Source organism: Rhincodon typus, chromosome 18, assembly GCF_021869965.1.
Source record: "Rhincodon typus isolate 14 chromosome 18, sRhiTyp1.1, whole genome shotgun sequence".
NCBI classification, from domain to species: Eukaryota; Metazoa; Chordata; class Chondrichthyes; order Orectolobiformes; family Rhincodontidae; genus Rhincodon; species Rhincodon typus.
The window spans coordinates 3,114,658-3,137,984 of NC_063349.1; the positions used below are offsets into that span (position 1 = coordinate 3,114,658).

The 23,327-nt window shown below is 41.3% G+C and overlaps 1 protein-coding gene across 1 annotated transcript in view; it reads right to left on the bottom strand.

Annotated features, from left to right (window-relative positions):
• dgki (diacylglycerol kinase, iota) overlaps nucleotides 1-23,327 on the bottom strand; it is a 176,640-nt gene that overhangs the window by 102,938 nt on the left and 50,375 nt on the right. Inside the window, exons 3-8 of the mRNA XM_048608001.1 lie at nucleotides 22,288-22,383; nucleotides 20,697-20,771; nucleotides 19,431-19,487; nucleotides 18,690-18,758; nucleotides 16,863-16,934; nucleotides 6,222-6,338 (exon numbers count right to left, since the gene is read on the bottom strand). Of these exons, the coding sequence (XP_048463958.1) occupies nucleotides 6,222-6,338; nucleotides 16,863-16,934; nucleotides 18,690-18,758; nucleotides 19,431-19,487; nucleotides 20,697-20,771; nucleotides 22,288-22,383 (486 nt within the window). The remainder of the gene's footprint in view (nucleotides 1-6,221; nucleotides 6,339-16,862; nucleotides 16,935-18,689; nucleotides 18,759-19,430; nucleotides 19,488-20,696; nucleotides 20,772-22,287; nucleotides 22,384-23,327) is intronic.

Sequence of the window (23,327 nt, forward strand, 5' to 3'; positions counted from 1 at the left end):
GCAGGCCAAGCAGCATCATAGGAGCAGAGAGGCTGACGTTTCGGGCCTAGACCCTTCATCAGAAAAGGGGGAGGGGAAGGGGGTTTTGAAATAAATAGGGAGAGAGTGGGAGGCGGATAGAAGAGGGATGGAGGAGAGGATAGGTGGAGAGGAAACAAACAGGTCAAAGAGGCGGGGATGGAGCCAGGAAAGGTGAGTGTAGGTAGGGAGTTAGGAAGGGGATAGGTCAGTCCAGGGAGGACCGACAGGTCAAGGGGGCGGGATGAGGTTGGTCGGTAGGAGATGGAGGTGCGGCTTGAGGTGGGAGGAGGGGATAGGTGGGAGGAAGAACAGGTTAGGGAGGCAGGGACGAGCTGGACTGGTTTTGGGATGCGGTGGGGGGAGGGGAGATTTTGAAACTTGTGAAATCCACATTGATACCATTGGGCTGCAGGGTTCCCGAGCGGAATATGAGTTGCTGTTCCTGCAACCTTCGGGTGGCATCGTTGTGGCACTGCAGGAGGCCCAGGATGGACATGTCGTCTGAGGAATGGGAGGGGGAGTTGAAATGGTTCGCGACTGGGAGGTGCAGTTGTTTGTTGCGAACCGAGCGTAGATGATCTCTTCCGCTCCTCGAGTATCTTAGGACCTAATGTTACGTCAGGGGTGGTTGACTCACCAAAATGGCATTTGCCAATTAAGAGTCAGGCACTGAATTGTGACAGGCCCAGGAGTTTTCCACCCCACGGTTTTAAAAGAAACAAACTGAGGACGATTACAGATACTCTAACCGTGCTTTTTCAAAATTTTCACCATTCAGGGGTTGGAACTTTATATTAGAAATTTGTCTATGTCATGACCCTGGTTAAGAAAGAGGAGAGAGTGAATTATAGACTAGCCAGCCTAACATCTGTTAGTGGAAAATTACTAGTCTATAATTAAGGATAAAGTGACTATGCGATCTTAAAATGTTCAGATAATCAGAGGCATTGCCTGGCCTGATAATGCCTGACATACCTGTTTGAATTTTTGTTTTCTGAACAGGTATCTCAAGTAGTATGTCTAGGATGTTAGGGCTCTTGTGGTGTAGTGGTAGTGTCCCTACCTCTGAATCATGAGATCTGGGGTCAAGTCCCACCTGTTCCAGAGATGTTCCATTGTAACATCTCTGAACAGGTTGGATTAGGAAAAATATATGCCTTGGATGTTACTTAATAACAGACGATCAAGGGTTACGTGATAAAATCCCTCAGGAGAGATTTTGGCTAAATTTGAATTGACTAGAATCTGTTGGCTTGGTTTGGAAATTGGCTATGTTGTAAGATACAGAAAGTCAGGATAATAGGGAGTTAGTCCAACTGGTGGCAGACCTCGACTAGAGGTATCCTGCAAAGATTTGTGTTGTTGGAGGCATCAATTCTTCATCTTAATTACTAAAGACTTAAAGGCTGGCATGGAAAGCTACATGTGCACGTTTGTGGTAGAACAAAGACAAGTTGCAATGTAGATGGAAACCTAACATTACAAAGCATCAGGAATATATTAAGTGAATAGGCAAACCTGTGAATGTAGGCCAAATTTAAGGTAATTCACTTTGGGCAAAAAAATAGAACAGAATAGGGTACTTTCTAAATGATGAGAACCTAGAAGCAAGCAGAGTTGAAAAAGATTCTGGAATCTCAGTAAAATGTTGATAGAATTAACATTAATCCAAGATGAGTTAAAAAGTTGATGACATCTAAAACATATATGTGTATACGAATTAGGAGCAGGAGTAGGCCACTCAGTCCCTTGAGCCTGTTCCAGCATTCAATAGGATCATGCTGATCTGATTACTTTTCATTCCTGACTATACCTGATAACCTTTCACCCCTCACTAATTGAGAATCTAACAGCACTGCTTCTTTGGGAAGTTCCAAAGGTATATGAACCCTGGAGAAAAAGTTCTTATCTCTGTTTTAAATGGGTGACTTTTATTTGTAAACAGTGATGCCTAGTTCCACATTTTCTTGCAGGAGCAAACATCTTTTTTAAGATCCATCCTGTGAAGACTCCTCAGCACCTTTTAACTTTTGCTCATTGAATGAGGGTGTCATTGACTGGGCTGGCATTTGTTGCACATCCCTAATTGCCTGGAGGGCTGTTAAATCAACTATATTGCTGTGAGATGAGTCACATGTCAGCCAGACCAGGTAAGGATGGCATTTTCCTTCCCTAAAATGCATTAGTTGGTATTTATAGCAATTGACAGTGGTTACATGGTCGCCATTGGGCTAGTATTTTACTCTGTTGAAATTTTACTCATCTGCCATGATGAGATTTGTCCCCAGAACATTAATCTGAGGCACTGGATTACTAGTCCAGTCAGATTACTACGATGTGATGTTTCAATTAAGTCACCTCTTACTCTAAGCTCCACTGGATAAAGACTACCCTGTTCAACCTTTCCTCATAAGACAATATGCTCATTCCAGGTATTAGTCTATTACTCTTTCCGACACATTTACATCCTTCCCCGAACGTGGACACCAATACTATACACAGTATTTGAGGTATGATCTCACCAATGTCCTGTATAACTCATTTGTGTATTCAATTCTCCTCACAATAAACAATGACATTCTATTAGCTTTTCTAATTACTTGCTGTACCTGCATACTAGCCTTCAGTGATTCATGCATTAAGAGTTGAAGGGCACCAAATTTTTCTTGAGCATCTATGCATAGGTGTGGGGACATAGGTCTAGTTTAAGCAGAAATATGCTGTAAAGTCACAAATTTACAAATCTGAGAATGATGTGCAATTCTGTATCCTTTGGACCTCTTAAAGCACTTTACAATTAATGCAAAATTTTCTGTTGCTTCACTATTGTTGCAATGTCAAACACGGTAAACACTGTGACACAATGTCATTGAGATAATAAACATTAAAATCAGATTTCATGTTCATGATTTATTTTAATATTGGGCCCCTCGATGATAGTTGCCCTGTAAATTTTCATACACAACACAGCAAAAACTTAATAGGTGACCCACCTTTATCTGAGTATAGAGATCTAGAAATAAAGTAAAATCACCATAGTTCTACAAGACCTTAGGCTGCTCTCTCATTTTAAAGAGAGAGAGGGGGCTGGTGGTGATTTAACCTGATGGTCACCACACCTCAAGCAAGGAGAGAGTCCTTCATGGTGACCTCAGCCCATGTGGGAATTGAACCCATGCAGTCAGCATCACACTGCATTGCAAACCAGGCATCCAGCTAATTGAGCTAACCAACTCTATTAGTTAATGCCAAGAAAGTAGAGAAATATAAGATAAAAATCTTATATTGCTTTCCCTTACAGCAGTATTTTGCCAGCATAATACAATTTTATCATAGAATCCCTACAATGTGGAAACAGGCCCTTTGGCCCACCAAGTACACACCAAACCTCAGAACATCCCACCCAGACCTATCCCCCTAATCTACACCTCTCTGAACACTATGGGCAATTCAGCATAGCCAATCCACCTAACCTGCACATCTTTGGACTGTGGGAGGAAACCGGAGCACCTGGAGGAAACCCACGCAGACACGGGGAGAATGTGCAAACTCCACACAGACAATTGCCTGAGGCTAGAATTGAACCTGGGTTACTGGCACTGTGAGGCAGCAGTGCTAACCACTGTGCCACTGTGCCTCCCAATTGGATTTGCGTTTATAAAATTTAAGTTGTTAATAATTGGAACATTTCAAAGTCTGAAGTGACTCAACTCTCCTTCAGTGATTGGAAGGAATTATTGTGAAGAAAACAAAGAATAATTCCATCAGATAAAGTAATTAACACAAATGCTGTTTCATCTGCTACTCTGAGCCTAGGCCAGCTGTAACCAGACAGCCAGATTATGAAGGCACAGTGCATTTGGTTATCTGTGAGAATAATGCCAAATTTCATAACAAAGGATAGAGAAGGTTGGAAAATATAAAAGCTATTCCTCTTAGAGGAGACAGCCAATGATTTTTCACTAATAAAAACCGAATGAACTGCAGATGCTGTGAATCAGGAACAAAAACAAAGTTGCTGGAAAAGCTCAGCAGGTCTGGCAGCATCCGTGAAGGATAAAACAGAGTTAATGTTTTGGGTCCAGTGACCCTTCCTCAGAACAGAAATGATTTTTCACTATCCACTGTTCAATTTGACATCTTCAAAGTAGAATTAAATGGCGGCAGAAGGGAAGAGCTTAAAGTTCCTGTCCTGGCCATTTTTGGACAAATTCTAGATATCTTCTGCATGGATCAAGGCTGGTACACTCTCTAGGGAGTCCAGTGCAATCTAGTCACCATGGTAATTGCAATGTTTCTACACTGCAAAGTTACTGCCTACTTTGACATTTTTCTGACACTTTATGTGCTTCAAGTTGGATTGGAACAGAAATTGAGGAGGTCAAGCCAGAGTCCTTGAAAGTGAAAACATAGGAAATAGGAGGAGGAGGCCAACCAACCTCTTGAACTAGCACCAATTTCAGACAGATCATGGTTTACCTGACTGTGGCCTCAACCCTATTTTCCTGTCTGCACCCATAATCCCAGACTTCCTTGTAGAAATAAATTCTGCCCAATTCAGCCTTGAATATGTTCAATAACTCAGTTTCCATTTCTTTCTAGCAAAGAGAATTCCAAAGTTAACAACCTTCTGAGAGAAGAAATTACTCCTCATCTGTTTGTGGGATACCTCTTATTTTGAAACTAGCTCTAGATTCTCCAGAGAGAAGAAACATCCTCTCAACATCTAACCTTTAAAGACCCTTCAATATCTTGCATATTTCAATAAGGCCACCTCTCATTTTCCTAAACGCCAATAAGTATTGGCCCAAATAGATTCACTATTCCTCTGAAGTTAACCCCTTCATGAAATTCATTCAATGACCTTCAGTGGCCTTTGAATTCCTTAATGCCTGTGTTACATATGCTGACTGCTGAATGCTTTGTTTTGGCCAGTTATTCGTTATTTTATCATAGTACACAGTACAACTTAACTGATGCAGAAAGGAGACTGAGTGCAAGCGATGACTTGAAACTGAAACATTCGAATGTAATCGTTTGAGAAGCATAGCATACACTTGGGACGCATAATCAGTGCATATTGATTCTGCAAAATTTATAGCCCACAACCATGGACAATTACAGCCAATGTTAAAGAGCTCAGAAATGTCTCCTGCACTGCTGACACATGTCCTTTACCATGTGGATGTAGTCAAGCTTTGGCTACAGTGCATGAACAACACCACAATTGGATAAGAAAGAATGAGAGTGCTTTCTAGTTACTAAAACTGTAATGGATATTAGCTCCATCTTACCAGGTGATAATCTCTTCATTCTAGACTTAAGAGTATGAGTATCTGAAGTGTAGTCCAAAATAAAAGGCAATCTGAGGTGATTTTATTCAGCTGGATAATTTATACTACAGGAAATGCTTCTCACATCAGGAGAGAAGTGCTACCATTAGCAAAAAGGTAGTGAACTAGACATAGTAAGGCACGAGTATACTGCTGCAATTACTGAACCTATTGTTACCCTTCTGCATAAAACCTGGGCTGTGGTTGAAGATTATGTTCCAGGAAAGCCTCTGACCACTGTTAGTTGTTTGTTAAACTGAGTAAGGAAGAAATACTGCACCACCTCTAGAAACATTCATTTCTTCAGAGATTTTCTGCTACTGTTTTCCCAGTCAATATTCAGGGAACTGAATTCTCCTGTGATTCACATTCTGGCCTATTTTTCATAGGCCCCTCCAAGTCATATTTCCCTATCCAGTAAGGTTGTAACAACACCCAATAATTACTTGGGTCAGAACTTTCCATGCACTGTGTTTACATCTCTTGTATTTAACCATGCTCATGCTTTGATTCAAGTAGAAGACATGTTACACACTTAATAGAAGGACATGCAGCAACAAACAGTTAACAATAACACTAGTTTCATTAACTTTCAATATTCCACCTTATTTAAAAAGAAGCATCCAACATATCCATGTCAGCCAAAGCATAGTGCCACATGAAGCAGTTTAAAGGAGCATGACATGCCAGCGAAGTGGTTAAATATCTTGGTTAGTATATGCCAGGATATTTTCTGGGTGGATAGGGTGCTGCTATAGTTGATATGGTGACATCCCTACCTCGTGATGAGGCTCCCTAATGTAGAACCTCAAGGAAAGAGTACTGAGAATGGCTATGAGACAGATGATGGTGCTCTGTGCTTTATACCTGTGGTTTTTTCACCTTTATAATCCATGTCGGGGGTATAATGACTGCAGCGTGCACACCTAGCGAACACGGCTCTTCGATGTGATGCAACATGAAACATGTCACTTTATTGTGAAACTGAAAAAGAAAAAGCAATTTGACAAAAAAAATTAGCTAAATGTCTTTTCAACGAAAATACTATTAATGGCTTTTCCCTTGACCAAACATTGTTTAGTAAGGACAGTTCTTTTCCTTGGTACAAACATTCAAGAGAGACAGGGGGCAGACCTGAGTATGGTGGCCATCGCCAAGGAGAAGGTGCTAGAAAAACTGAATGGCCTGAAGGTGGATAAATCTCCAGGACCAGATGGACTATACCCCAGTGTTCTAAAAGAGTTAGCTGAAGAGATAATTGAGGTATTAGTGGCGATCCTTCAGGAGTTGCTAGAGTTCAGGGAGGATTCCAGAGGACTGGAAAATCACTAATGTGACACCTCTGTTTAAAAAGGGAGTCAGACAAAAGACGGAAAATTACAAATTGATTAGCCTAACCTTGGTCAGCGGTAAGATTTTGGAGCCCAATGTGAAGGATGAGATTTCTGAATACCTGGAAGTATATGGTAAAATAGGGCACAGTCAGCATGGTTTCTTCAAGGGGAGGTCACGCCTGACCAATCTGCTAGTATTCTTTGAGGAAGTAACAAGCAGGTTAGACCAAGGAAAGACAATGGATGTTATTCACCTGGACTTCAAGAAAGCCTTTGACAAGGTGCCACACAGGAGGCTGCTGAGTAAGATAAGAGCCCATGGTGTTAGAGGCAAGGTGCTAGCATGGATAGATGATTGGCTATCTGGCAGAAGGCAGAGAGTGGGGATAAAAGGGTCTTTCTCAGGATGGCAGCCAGTGACAAGTGGTCTTCCACAAGGGTCAGTGTTGGGACCACAACTTTTCACTTCATTGATTAATGATCTAGATGAAGTAACTGAGGGCATTCTGGCTAAGTTTGCACATGATACAAAGATAGGTAGAGGGAGGAACTATTGAGGAAGTGGGGAATCTGCAGAAGGATTTGGACAGGTAAGGAGAGTGGGCAAAGAAGTGGCAGATGGAGTACAACATGGAAAAGTGTGAGGTCCCGCACTTTCGTAAGAAGAATAGAGACATGGACTATTTTCTAAATGGGGAGAAAATTCAGAAATCTGAAGTGCAAAGAGACTTGAGAGAATCCTTGACTAGAACTCCCAAGGTAAACTTGCAGGTTGAGTCAGTAGTTAGGAAGCAAAATGCAGTGTTGGCATTTATTTTGAAATGACTTGAATATAAAAGCAGGGATGTACTTCTGAGGCTCTATAAGTCAGGTCACATTTCGATTATTGTGCGCAGTTCTGGGCCCTGTATCTCAGGAAGGATGTACTGGCTCTGGAGCAGGTTCAGAGGATGTTTACAAGAATGGTCCTAGGAATGTAAAGCTTAACATATGAGGAATGTTTGAGGACTAGGGGTTTATACTTGATGGAGTTTAGAAGGACGAGTGGGTTTCTAATTGAAACTTACAGAATACTGAATGGCCTGGACAGAGTGGATGTTGGGAAGATGTTTCCATTGGTAGGAGGGACTAGGACCTGAGGGCACAGCCTTAGAGTAAAGGGAAGACCTTTTAGAATGGAAATGAGGAGAAACTTCTTCAGCTAGACAGTGGTGAATCTGTGGAACTCACTGCCTTAGAAGGCTGTGGAGGCCAGGTCATTGAGTATATTTAAGACAGAGTTAGATATGTTCTTAATTGATAAGGGGATCAAAGGAGAAAGCAGGAGAATGGGGTTGAGAAAATTATCAGCCATGATTGAATGGCAGAGCAGACTTAATGGGCTGAATGGCCTAATTTCTGCTCCTATGTCTTATGGTCACATGAGGATTATTTGCTGTGTTTTCGAATTGGAACTTTCCTTTATCCTGAGAAAAAAATGGTGTCCAGCGAGAGTCATGCTTACCCACCGATGAAATCGTATTCAAGAAAGAAACACCCCCCCATCCTGGCACTACAGTTTTTGAGGAGGACCATTCTTTACTGATATATCAACAGCCCTAACATGCGGACTTTGTAAATGTACCTCCGGGGCACGTGGGACTGGAACCCAGATCTTTTGGCTCAGAGGTAGGGACACTACTGCTAAATCACTATGGTAAATGTACATTGGAAGTGTCCAGAAGCCATCTGTAAACAATCAACCATGTAACAATTGATACAACAACACAACTTCAAGCGAAAATTCTTGCAAAATATCCTGCTGCGCACAAGATGAAAAGCTTTGACAAGATGTCTTTTTTTTAGTACTCAAGTTCTGTCCACCAAATGACCAATTCATTAGAGTTAAGTCTTTTAACCACCTTCACATGAAACCAATTTCCAGATGGCTTGTAAACAATAATGTTCTCAGTAGATCATTTGTGATGCATTCACCATCACTTTTTCCAGAGCAGTTAGAAATGGTCAGTAATTGCAAGTCTAGCCCACATTTCAAGAAAGACTTTTAATGTTCCCACCTGCCCCAGAGATCTGTTTAGAGCATGTTGATCAAAAATATTTCTTTAACCTAATGAGATGTATTTATATTGTTTTTATCTTCATGCTGTTAAATTGTTCAATAAAACAGTCATTTTAAAGCTGTCACACAGGGCATCAAAATGTTCTGTTATTAAAGAGATAAGTGAAGCGGTCTGCTGAGACACTGAGGAAGAAGAAAGTGCTATTTCATGAACAATTTATTCTTCCGATGATACCAAAATAAAACCCCAAAAAGTGCATCTGACAAAGCATCAACTATTGGGAACATAAAGATTGTGCATCAAGTTCGGAACCCTTGACTGCACAAACTAGGTGCTAGTTCACAAAAAGGTCACCAAGCAAGTTAGGAGTTGTTACTGTGAGACCACAGGGTACGCCAAAATAAATACCAGAACACAGGCAAAGCAAGAAAGCAGTGAGATTCCATCAGGAGCAGCCATGGAAATCAAATCTTGCCAGATGCAGGATCCAGTAGACTGGACTGTTACGTATATATCTTTTCTTGTATGGGGACTTCTGTGTGACAGAGACAAATACAAGCTAATCCAGCAGTATCCTCAGGTTGCCCAAAGCCTATGATTTGTTCTTTATTAGTGACTGTGTAATGGAATTATAAGGCAACATGATCACAAGGCAATGGGTCACATGCTGGAAAACAGAATTAGAATAGTTGGATATTTGATGACCAGCACAGACACAATGGGGCAAAGGGTCTCTTTCCATGCTGTAAAGATTCTATGACTCTGTTTTTAAAATTCTAATTCCCAATTACCATTGAACTAAGTTGATTTGCCGCACTATTCCAGAGAGTCAGTGACATTCTTGTGGGTCTGCAGTCACGCATGGGCCAGAGCAGGTGCAAACAGCAGATTTCCTCCCCCAAAAGGCATCAGTGGGTTTATAATGACAATCTATGTTCTCCATCCCTAAGATTATCTTTCAATTCCAGATGAATTCAAATTTCTCCAGGTGCAATACAAACCCATAAAGCATTGGCCTTGGCCTTGGAATCACTGAGGCCCCCAGACCACTGTCCCACCATCTCCCATAAATACGAATGATGAACTATTGCTATGAGTCTCCATGAGACAATAGCAGTTATCTTGTTGGAAGAAATCAATCACATGGGACTGACCAAAGATGTAGGCATCATATGTCTTGCATTTACTACATGGTTCATTCTCTGGGACTCTTTGTACTTTGAATAGATGGAAGTCTTTATGGTTGTTTCAGACCATTGGATTGATGAATGACCCTTAAATTTATACAAGTAGGCAGTCAGCCACACACCATCCATTCCAGGAGGCAAGCAATAGTTGCCATTCCCCACCATCAAGCTTAACCTAATAAGATTGAGAATATTTGTAGAATAGTAACAGCTTGATCACAGGATAATATGAGATCTTGCCCAATGCCTGAACAACTGTTTCACAGCTAACAGATGAAGCACATAACTAGATTCCAACATTGCTCACATTTATCCAGTTAGTGACAGAAATGGCTCTCGTTATCAAAACCAATTTGCATAGAAAATGGGTCAGCAGCACTTTAATCATCAGGAATCAAACAAGCTCCTAAGCCTTTAATATGTTGCATAGGAAGTGCATGTCCATTTCAAGCTGGAAGTGCATTGCACGTTATATTCAGAGAATCACAGAATCCCTTCAGTACAGAATGAGGCCATTTGGCCCATCTAATCTGCACCAACTCTCTGAAGAGCTCTCCACCCAGACCTGATCCAGTCTGGCAGAGCAACTGGTGAAAACCAATGCAGACTCAGGGAGAATGTACAAACTCCACACAGACAGTCACCTGATGCTGGAATTGAAATCATGTCACTGATGCTGTGAGGCAGCAGTGCTAACCACTGAGCCAATGTGCTGCCCACTTATATTAATAAAGTAATCATATTGATTATCATATTTATGTTGCTAAAGGCCAGAAACAAAATTTGCATTCAGTGCCCATGCCTGACATGGATTCTGTTTTTAAAATTCTAATTCCCAATTACCATTGAACTAAGTTGATTTGCTACACTATTTCAGAGTCAGTGACATTCTTGTGTGTCTGCAGTCACGCATGGGCCAGAGCAGGTGCAAACAGCAGATTTCCTCCCATAAAAGGCATCTGTGGGTTTATAATGACAATCCATGTTCTGCATCCCTAAGACTAGCTTTCAATGAATTTCCAGATGAATTCAAATTCCACCAGGTGCAATATAAACCCATAAAGCATTGGCATTGGCCTTGGAATTACCAAGTTACTTTGCACACAGTTCAAAGCTGCACCCTCTAGCATTTAGAAAAATAAGGGCAGCAGACACCATCTGCAAGTTCCCCTTAAAGACAGTCACTGTCTGACTTGGAAATGTATAATCATTTCTTCATTGTCCCTGGGTCAAACTCTTAGAACTCACTCTCAAATAGCACAGTGGGTCTACCAAGACCGAGTGGACTGCAGCAATTCAAGAAGGCAGCTCACTACCAACTTCTGAATGGAAATTTGGGAAGGGCATTAATTGCTGGCCTAGCCAGTGACACCCATGCTCCCATGAAAGAACAAATAAAAATTATAAAAGTAGGGTGTTCTTAAAGGGACTACTTGTTTAGCAACATCTTCTGAGGTAAAAATTTTGAAATGTGCATTTAAGACCATGTGCTTCTGCTGCAACCACTACACCACTGTAGTTGCTGCTAAATCCTCTCCGAATGTCACCACTATCTCTCCCAGCAATCTCTCCCCTCATGACCAGATTGCCTATTTCCTGAACGCTCACCTTTGTTTACCTGGCGGCTGCTACAGGAGGTACAGTGGCCTGATCTGCCACTGAGAGCAACTATGTGTAGCTTATTAGCATGATGCCAGTGAAATCCAAGGCCAAGTATTCGATGCTCTCAGGACTGACTAATCAAAATGGCTCATCACTGCACACTTCCTCTTCCAGTGGTTACTAGATCATTAAATTGATTCTAGCTTTGAAGTCACCTGGTTGTATTGTCTGAAGCCCTGTTGCTTCAACCAGGCTAAGGAATTGATGTGACATCTGTATTACTCTTCCTGGAAGATGTTTGTTCTTTGGCAACCATTCTGTGTCACCCAGCATCCCATTCAATTCCACTTATTCCTTGTCAGTCGTGTGGTGGAACTGACACAAAGGTACTAACTGCTAGTTAGTTTGAGTTCCCTGTTTCCATTCTGAATGTTACCTGAGACAGGTGCCTCACACTAGAATATACAAATATGCTTCATAAAGCTTTTAGTGCAACTGATGTAACTTTAATGAACTATCAATAATAGTATCCAAACTATTTTGATAGGCCCAATTTTCCTCACCCTATGCAACTCCCCTCAATTTCTACCTCCAACGACCCACATACCTATAATTCTTGGTTTGCCGCATTAACCTTGTCTTATCACACATTTCAGTCTTGGGGCTTCTCTGAGCTTCTGTCTGAGTGGTTGTGGGATGTATGAAGCTGGCAATAGAGTACTGTTAACAGCCAGAAAGTCATAGAATCATACAATACAGAAGAGGCATTTCTGCCCATCAGGTCCATACCTTCAAAAATGTACTACTCCCTACATAATCTCACTTTCCCACAATAGGCCCATAGCTTTGAATGTTGTGACACTTCAAGTACTCATCCAAGTACTTTGTAAAGGTTGTGAGGTTTCCCACCTCAACAGTCCTCCCAGGCTGTGCATTCCAGGCCCCTACCACACTCTGGGTGAAAAGGTTTTCCATAAATACCCTTTAAACCTCCTACCTTTCACTTTAAAATTATGCCCCTATATTATTGAACTTTTGACTAAGGAGAACAGCTGTTTCCTATCCACAATGTCCATGCCTCTCAATCTTTTATACCTCTATCAGGTTCCTCCTCAACCTTCTCTGCTCCAAAGCAAACAGCCTTAGCTTATCCAGCCTCTGTTTATAGCTGAAATGCTCCATCCCAGACAACATCCAGGTGAATCTCCTTTGCAGCCCTCCATTGTAATCACATTTTTCCTATACGAAGCAGCATGGTGGTTCAGCAGTGAGCAATGGTGCCTCACAATGCCAGGGACCCTGGTTCAATCCCACACTTGGGTGACTGTCTGCATAGAGCTTCTAGATTTTACCCATGTCTGCATGGGTTTCTTCAAGGTGCTCCAGTTTCCTCCCACAGTATAAAGATGCACACATTAGGTAGATTGGCCATGCTGAATTGTCCATAGTGTCCAGGAAATGTGCAAGCTAGGGAAATGCAGGGTTACAGAGAGATGGGTCTGTTTGAGATGCTTTTCGGCGAGTTGGTGTGGACATGATGGGCTTAATGGCCTGCTTCAACGCCATAGGGATTCTACAATATAGTGTAATGACCAGAACTGTACAGGGTGCTCTAGCTGTGGCCTAAACAGAGTTCTACGCAGCTCCGGCATGAGCTGTTCTTATAATCTTTGCCATGACTGAAAAGGTAAGCATCCAGTTTGCTTTCTAAAACTACCCAATTTACCTTTCCTACTATCTTCAGGGATCTGTGGACAAGCACCCCAAGGTCCCTCTGTTCCTCTGAACTTCCTAGTGTTTTGCCATTCATTGTATAACTTGTCTTGTTCCTTCTTCAAAAGTGCATCACCTCATATTTATCAGGGTGATGTTCCAAGTGCCATTGATGTGTCCATCTGACTAATCTGTTAGGGTGGCACAGTGGTTAGCACTGCTGCCTCACAGCGCCAGGGACCCGGGTTCGATTCCAGCCTCGGTCAACTGTCTGTGAGGAGTTTGTACGTTCTCCCCGTGTCTGCGTGGGTTTCCTCCAGATGCTCCAGTTTCCTCCCACAGTCAAAAGATGTGCAGGTTGGGTGGATTGGCCATGCTAAATTGCCCATAGTGTTCAGGGAGGTGTAGATTGGGTTGTAGGGGGGTGGGTCTGGGTGGGATGCTCTGAGGTTTGGTGTGGACTTGTTGGGCCGAAGGGCCTGTTCCCACACTGTAGGGATTCTGTAACCTAACACCTTCCTCCTTACTGTCAACCGCCTGGCCAATCGTTGTGTATCCACAAACTTACTAAACAACCCCCACATTTTATTTACATCATTTACAAATGTCACAAACAATAAGGGACCCAGCATTGATCTCTGTGGTATGCCATTGCACACCAGGCTCCAGTCACACAGTCTTCTACCACCACTCTCTGTTTCCTGTCACAAAGCTAATTTTGAAGCCAACTTGTCAAGTTACCCTGGAATCTGAGATTTTAACTTTCTTTATCAGTTTCCCATACAGGACCTTGTCAAAGGCCTTGCTGAATTCCATTCAAACTATAAACTACATCCATATGGCCCTTTTGTGGTGCAGTGGCGGTACCAATCCCCTGGGCCAGGATGCCTGGGTTCAAGTCCTTCCTGCTCCAGAGGTGTGCAATAACATCTCTGAACAGGTTGATTAGGAAAAAAAAACAACAGCAGCCTGTTATGTAATACATGGTTAGGGTAGAGTTCAAAATTAGGTAGCATATTTGTAAGGTGAGAAGAGAAAGATTTAAAAGGGACCTGAAGGGCAATTTTTTCATACAGAGGGTGGTTTGTATGTGGAATGTACTGCCAGAGGAATTGGGAAATGCAGATACTGTTACAACATTTTAAAGACATTTGGGTATGTACATGAGTAGGAAAGGTTTAGAGACATATGGGCCAAACGCAGACAAGTGGAACTTGTTTAGTTTGGAAACCCAGTCGACATGGACAAGTTGGACCAAAGGGTCTGTTTCCGTGCTGTATGACTCCATGACTATAACTGCCCTACCTTATCGAAATACTTGGTCACCTCCTCGAAAAATTCCACCCCATTTATTAGGCACGACCTCGCTCTGAAAAAGCCATGCCGATTATCTCTGATCAAATCTTATCTGTCTGAGTGGAGATTAATTTTCTGCTTCACTATTTGCTCCAGTAATTTCCCTACCACTGATTTTGAAGTCCTGAAGTTCTCCAGCATTTTTTTGGGTGGAAGATGCTGAAGGAACATGATGGACTTCAGGGCCAGTGTATAATCGCCAGCCATCTCAGTTACCTGTCTTCCTGTTGCAACCTTCTAAATTTCTAGTATTTCTTACTAATGGATGAAATGAATTTTCAAATTCTCCTCAGACAATTATTTCCTAAGTTTCACATACATAGTCTCCTGTTTTTTAATACCTGTGTTCAACAGTCAAAGTTATTTTGCTTCACCTTCAAATTTTATTTGTTCAGGCTGTTTCTGGATATTCTGAAATTTTAGCCTGTCTGCCTCGGGGACCAACTCCTACGCACCAAGAATTGGCTGTTTTCACACCTCAATCAATAGAAGCATTTTCAGAGAGCAAGGCATAAATGTAATGAGCTTTGCCAATTAGCCTGCATTACATGAACAATGTCAAGTTTCTTTTAGTGGCTTCATCTGCTTAGTTACCTTTTCAAATAAAATGAAAATTGCCTCAGTGTCCATTTCATCAAATTTTAGGAGGGCAATTTTTAAAAAATTACCTGTTCCTGTTTGGGTCTTGAACTAGAGTCTGATCTCCCCTGTAAGAATGTTCCCTGGAGTCAGATATGTCTTTGTTTAAGTTGGTATTCTCTCTCCCTGGCCTTTTCTCACACTTTAAATTCTAGCTCTAACTTCTTAAGTTCTTTTTCTTTATCCTCTCTCAAGTGCTTGCTCTTTTTGTGCTCTCAGTGTTTCTTCTTCAAGTTCAATTATTTTAATTTCTATTTCTTCTGCTGTTCAAGCTACTTCATTTGCTGATATCAGACTTATGAACAGACCTCTTATATAGGACAGCTGATCTTTCTCTGCACCTCCTCTGTAGCTGTAACACTGTATTCTGCATTCTGTTCTACTACCCTGATGTACTTGTGTAAGGTATAATTTGTCTGGATAGCACTCAAAATAATACTTTTCACTGTATCTCGGTGCATGTGACAATAATAAATCAAATCAAATTAAAATCAAAAGATTACTATTGAAATCTCACTAACTCAATTAACTCATCATCTGGTTTGTCTTTCAGTTCTAATTACAAATGTGCTATTACATCAATTATGCTTACCTTTCTAGTCCCTACTTTTATCATTCATCTAACTTCCCAGTCAATTCAATTAGCTTAATCATGATAATTCTTTGCAAATCATTCAGGGATAAATACGCCGACACCAACCACCACCCCCTTACCAAGCAATTGTCAAAACTATTTTGATATAATAATGAATAAGAAACCTGACGCATTTCTTTTTATCCTTTTCCAAATATTAGTATCCTGGTCCCAATTAAACTTTGACTGCATTGGGAATCTTGATCGGAGTCCCCAGTTTTATGTTATAACTGAGGTTGGAGGAGTATACTGCTGCTTTAGTTCAATGACTCCAAGCCAACCTTTTTTAAATAACAAGCTCTATCAACCAGGTTTCTTAATAAAGACTGTTATTGCTTTATTCAATAAAGCTGCAACAATTGGTTAAAACACATACACAAACACATACACAAACACATACACACACACACACAGAGTCAGTAGTATAGAAGTATAAATGCTTATCTCTCTAAACATCAGTAAAACATACGATCACTCTACAGGAAATGAAGAAAGAACGAGATTTAATGGCAGTTTGTTGTTCTGATTTTCTGGCTAGTGTGATCATGTCACTAAACAGGTATGGTTGTCTCTGAAGTCTTGCAGACTCAGCTTGCTCAGCAACAATGACTTTGAATTGTTTCTTCAATCATTCTTTTAAAAGAACAAATTGGTTTCACCCTGAACTCAACAAGAAGAAATCAGCTGGGTAGCTTGCTCTTAGCAGGTTTCCTTCCAATTGAGCCAAATAAAATAAGAACCTCTTGATGCTGGTCACTGTTCAAAACAGGGATTTACAACAAAGCAAGCAATTATCACCAGTCTTGTAACTTCCAGGAAACTTGTTAAAAAATCTCCAATGTCCACTATGAGCTTTCAACAATTTTTTTTTAAAGAAGCCACTCCAGATATTTCTATGAAAACTTGAAATAACTACATTTTTCACAATACTTTAAAATTTAAGTCCTCCAAACTTGGAATATTAAACTGTGACAGCTACTTACTGCCTGCTTGCACCAGGAGCAGCTGATGGCAATGATTTCCTTACTGTGGAAGGAAAACTTCTGTTGGAAACCCTGCAAAATAAAAAAGATTACAATTTACAGACCAGTAGAGACAGTATAGCCACTAAAAGAGGTGTTGATCACGCTCTCTTAAAAAGATCTGAAAACATATCTGGAGCACCTTCAGGCTGAAGGGTTCATTTCCAGCTGAGCATCCTGCTGGATATCGTAAGTCCCATCAGCCTCAGATGAGCTGTCTGCGGCCTGAACCACCTTCTTGTTCAGGTTTCATTAGCATGCCGTTGGTGAGCTGCTCACTATTCAGAAGGTGCAAGTAACCCTACCAGCCCACTGTACATCTAAATTCCCAACTGGGCTGGTGCTGCTCCTGGGACTAGGATACTAAAGGAGATTTATATAAACGATTTGGATGAGAATTCAGGAGGCATGGTTAGTAAGTTTGCAGATGACAGCAAAATTGATGGTATAGTCAACAGTGACGATGGTTATTAAAGATTACAAAGGGATTTTGATCAGTTGAACCAATGGGCTGAGGACTGGTAGATGGAGTTTAAGTTGGATAAATGTGACGTATTGTATGTTGGTAAAACAAGCAAGAGCAAGACCTATACATTTAATGGGTAGAACCTGGGTGGTGTTGTCGAACAGAGAGACCTAGAAGTTTGAAAGTTGCATCACAGACAGGGTGGTCAAGAAGGCGTTTAGCAAGTTTGCCTTCATTGCTCAGACCATTGAGTATAGCTGTTGGAACAGCATTTTGAGCTTGTATGGAACATTGGTGAGGACACTTTTGTGTACAGTTCTGGTTGCTTTGCTATAGGAAGGATATTATTAATTTTGAGAGGGTTCGGAAAGGTTTTACCGAGATGATGCTGAGACTGGAGGGTTTGAGTTATAAGGATAGGCTGGGACTTTTCTCACTGGAGCATTGGACGTTGAGGGGTGACCTTTTCTAGAGGTTTATAAAATGATGAGGGGCATGGATAAGGTGAAAGCAAAGATCTCTTCCCTAGGTTGGGCGAATTAAAAACTAGGACCATATTTTTAAGGTGAGAGGAGAAAGTTTAATTTGGACCTGAGTGGCAACTTTTTCACACAGAGAGTGGTTTGCATGGGGAATTAACTGCCAGAGGAAGTGTTTTAGATGCAGGTACAGTTACAACATTGAAAAGACATTTGGACAGAAACGTGAATAGGAAAGGTTTAGAGGGATATGAGCCAAATGCAGGCTAGTGGGACTAGTTTAGTTTTGGGAAACTTGGTTGGCATGGACAAGTTGGATCGAAGAGTCTGTTTGTTTGCTGTATGACTCTAGGTCATGGTGACATGGTCGCCATTAGGCTAGCTTTTTAAAAAAATACCAGATTTTTTTTATACAATTCAAGTTTTAACATCTGCCGTGGAGAAAATATACCCCAGATTTGAATTTTTTCCTGGGGTTCTGGATTACTAGTCTAGTTACATTATCAATACCTACTTTTCTGTACTCTGGGATAAATAATGGGGAAGGATCAAAGGTATTTCATTTGGAATAGAAATTGACACACTTCATGCTAATAATTTGGAGCCTTACCTTAATTCTGACTAGAAAGGGAAATAGGATGTTACACAGGAGAATTTGCAGTATTGGGATTTGGATGAAGAATCACATATCACAAAGGGGAGAATGAGTGGTTATGATGAGTGGGGCAAATATTGGGACAGTAAGTGGCAAATCTACAGTCATTGCAAATGCAAAGCTAATTTGGGATATCAGAGAATGGGATGGACAGAATGGAACAATGGCGCAGGAGGGTAGATTCATACCTTTCCGCATTGCTTGCATTTTCCTTCCTGACGCCGTCTGTGAACCCAATGATGTCTCACAAAACTCTGCTGAAGAGATCACGTTACTTTAAATAATCACTTCTTACAGCTCTAGACTGAATTTCTTACTTAATCTGACTTAGTCCAAGATTCATTTGTTGCTCATCTCTAATGGAAGGTGGTGGATGTGGTACCAATCAATTGGTCGCTTTGTCCTGGATGGTGTCATGCTTCTTCAGTTGTGTTGGAGCTGCACACATAGAATCATAGAATCCCTACAGTGTGGATGCAGGCAAGTGGGGCTTATTCCATCATACTCCTAACTTGTGGCTTGTAGGTGGTGTACAGATTTTAGGGAAACCAGAGGAGAGTTACTTGCTGCAAAATTCCCAGCCTCTGATCTGGTGTGTTTATTTGCTGGGCACACACACACACACCACACAGAGCAGTCATGCAGTTGTAATAGGAAAGGGGTATCAAACCATACTACAGCAGTTCAAAGCATTGTGAATCAAATTTAGAACCTTTAATACTATTCAGCACCAGGATAAATGATGCCTTTACTCAAAACCACTGTCAATAGAGCAACCATTTGTATTTATTGGGGTTTATTTATATATTGCTGTTCCAATGAGTTATATAAATAGTTCCAATACAAGAAAGGACATTTTGTTCCTCTTGTCTAACAAATACCTTAGCATCGATGAGTAAGAGCGTGATTTGTAAGGTGCCAGTACTTACCTCTCTGAGAGAACGGCTACCTCCCTCCCGGTAGGTTGGCTTGCAATGGAAACTGATCTAAATAAAAATCAGCAAGAATTTCCAACATAAGGTTGTGTTTCTTCTGGGTCTCTTACTCTAACTATTTACTACAAAAAATGGAGGAATTACTGCATGAAAAAAAGAAACAATCCTGTAAGTTTATATGTGCATTGGCTCCAAGGTTTATCTATTTCTGTGCCAGTTGGATCCCGATTATCCACATACTAACGTCAGCGAGCTGATAATCACTGGTTGGAAACCAAATCTATCGGCAGCCTGTGTCCATACGAACCAGGCAGATACATTGCCAACTTAGTCCCAGTGTTTATGGAAAGTACAGCAAGACTTGGAAAGCTGTGTTCATGCAATTTCAGGTAAATTGGAGATTTCACATTGCTTAAATAGGTATTCAACAACCTTGGATTAATCACTACAGATAAACTCAATGTGTATATTTCTTCATTTTTTGCAGCAAAGGTCAAAAGTGCTTTACGCATACTAAATTAGTTTGAACTGCTGTCATATTAGTTGAGCATTACAGTGATATTATGCTGAACAATATCGTACAATGGGATAATCTTCTTGTTTCTAGTTGAGAGAGGGATATTGGTCTGGATATTTGGAGAACTCCCTTGTTCATCTTTGAATACTATTGTAGAATCTGCCTGAGAGAACAGATGGGCCCTCACTTTAAAGTCTCATCCAAACTGCTGCACCCGTGAGGATGCATCAGTGCTCCAGTACAAAGAAAATCTGACAATCTGAAGAATAAGCATAAACCTGGACAGAGAAAAGCTCCCCTTGTCTTTGATGAATTGTATTGTGGGATTGTTTACATTCACTCAGAGTTTTAACACCTCACCAGAAAAGATAGCACCCCTTTCTACCTAATGTGTACTGGTACGAAGGTGAGGTCTAATGGCATGATTATGTTTTGAATTGTCTCTTGAGTTCGAAGTAAAAAGGAGTAAATGATCTGCTAGATCCTATGCCTGACAACAAGCCTGTTTGACTTGGTAACTGTGGAGACTGGGGATCCAGATGATTGAGAATCCCACCGTATACAATTAGGAATATCTGCCACCCCACCAGGCACCTAGCTGTCATGATAATGTAAGAACTTTATCTTTTCCTGATTTTAGGTAGCACAGAAAACAGAGAAATAGCAAACTGCAGCGCAGATAGTCCAAAGACTGCCTCTTCTATTGATGACCTGTAAATATCAAAGGCCAGGGTGTGTCTTACCTTCTCCAGCTGTTCCACACAAACTGTGTGCACAATTATTTTGCAAGCAGCACACTTTCTCCTCGGAGCTGACTTCTGAAATGAAAATAGGTAAAATTTAGAAAAAAAGAAATAGAAACAAAAATTGAAACATCTATCCAAAATCACACAAGGTTATTCACAGTAATCACAGTAACCAGGGGGCATTCTGATTTGTTTTATTCATTTATGGGATATGGGTGTCACTGACTTGGCCAGTATTTATTGTCCATCCCCTAATTTCCCTTGAGGAGGTGGTAGTGGTGAGCTAAATTCTTGAACTGCTGCAGTTCTTTGGGTGTACATAAACCACAATACTGTTAAGGAGGGGTTTCAGGGATTTCGGCTACAGTGAAGATAAAGTGACATAGTTCAAATCAGAATGGTGAATGGCTTGGTGAAGAACTTGCAGGTGGTGGTACTCCCATGTTGGTAGAGGTCATGGGTTTAATGGCAAGGTGGGAAGAGCCTTGATCAGTTGCTGCAGTGTATCTCATAGATAGTACACACTGTTGCCACTGTACAGCAGTGGTGAACAGAGTGAATGTTGACGGTGATGGATGTGGTGCCAGTCAAGCAGGCTGCATTGACCTGGAAGGTGTCAAACATTTCGCGTGTTGCTGGAGTTGCACTCATTCAGGAAAGTGGGGAGTATTCCAGCACATCCTGACTTGTACAGCAGCGGCGGCGAAAGCAGGCCAGTGAGGCAGCAGCAATCGGTGGCAAGAACTAGCTGCTGAGGTGACAGCATTTGGCAGTGAGCATGGGCCGGTGAGGCAGTGGCAGCAGCGAGAGCGGGGCAGTGAGGCAGCAGCAATCAGTGGCAAGAGTGGGCCATGAGGCGTCAACGGCAGCGAGAGCGGGCCTTTCGCATGGCAGCAGCCTCCTGGATGTCCTAGCGACTGGAAAGGTGCCTGCACCATTGTGGAGTTGGGACTTGGGACTCTGAGATCTGGACTTTTTTTTTCTCTTACTTACCTTTTGGCTCTTTTAAATCTTTTAATTCTGGTGTTTGTAACCAAGTGGATACCAGTGAATGGCGACTTTGTGCACTTTTCGCTGTCCTTATGTATTCCTATACTTAGTACATTTGACAAAAAAATAAATCTAAATCAAAAAAAATCTAAATCTTTTGCCTTATAGATCATAGACATGCTTTGAGGAGGCAAAAGGTGAGTTACTTGCTGCAGTATTTATATAACTAGTCTGTTTAGTTTCTGGTTAATGACTCCACTTCAGTCATCTTCTGGTTTACTTAATGATTTTTACCATGCGGCTCCCTCTCTGATTCATTTACAATGATTCTCACCAACCCACTCTGATCTACTCAACAATCTTCAACAGGGATCACTCCCAAATTTAGTCTTCTAGATCTAAATTAGTTTCCTGACTGAGTTTTAGTATGAAATGCTCCGTCTTGTTTATTAACAATTGTTTTGTAAGGAGTAGCTAATCTAAAGGTACTGCTTACTAATGGTGCTTCTTCTTGTTTATTTATTGAAGTACACTATGTAGCTCTCTCAAGCTCATTAACAATTCTAACTCAATATTTTTTCTCTTTGAGGTGACTCACCGTTATCTTTACCAAACAGTTCTCTTCTCCAAGGTAGCAGTAATCTCCAGAGACGTTCGTCTCCAGCCAAACATGGTCACCATTTATAGCATTTTCCTAACAAGGTAAAAGGTAACAGAAAGATCAATTATTCTCAAAAGATGTCAAAACAAAATCAAATGTCTGCATACTTGAATGTAATTTTACAGCCAAAGTTTTCATTCATTTATTAATCAAGGGCTAAATCTTAAAATTTTTTTTCGATTAAGTGTGGTTCCTGATATTTGTCCTGGACAGAACAGGTAGGAGAGAATTAGTAAAGACCGAAAGAACTGCAGATGCTGTAAATCAGGGACAAAAACGGAAGTTGATGGAAAAGCTCAGCAGGTTTGGTAGCATCTGTGAAGAAAAATCAGAGTTAACGTTTCGGGTCTGGTGACCCTTCCTCAGGACTGATGGTAGCTAGGAAAATGTCAGTTTATACGCAGAAGATAGAGAGTGGGAGGTGGTAAGGAGTGAACAATAGATGGGGATTGAGCCCAAAGAGAGATAAGAGCAGTTGGACAGCCAAAGGAGTTGAAAACGATCTGGGAAGGAGGGTGAATAGCTGCAAATGGGGACTGTTAGTGACTAACAATAGGAACTGTGTAATAGCAAACTATGTGATAATAAGGCCTGGTATATGGAGTAGGGGGCTAGGACATGGGAGAGTTTAGGCCCTAAAGTTATTGAACTCGATATTGAGTCCGGAGGGCTGCAGGATCCCCAAGTGTAAAATGAGGCGTTGTTCTTCCAGCTTGCACTGAGCTTCGCTGGAATACAGCAGCAAGCCTAAGACAGAAATGATGGCCAGAGAACACCATGGCGTGTTAAAGTGGCAGGCTAGAAGTTCAGCATCTTTTTTGTGAGCAGAACGTAGATGTTCCACGAAGAGGTCACCCAGTCTCCGCTTCGTTCCCCAATGTAGAGGAGACCACATTGTGAGCAGTGAATGTAGTAGATTAGGTTGTAGAAGTGCAGGTGAAGTGCTGCTTCAGCTGGAAGATGATACAAAATTAGGA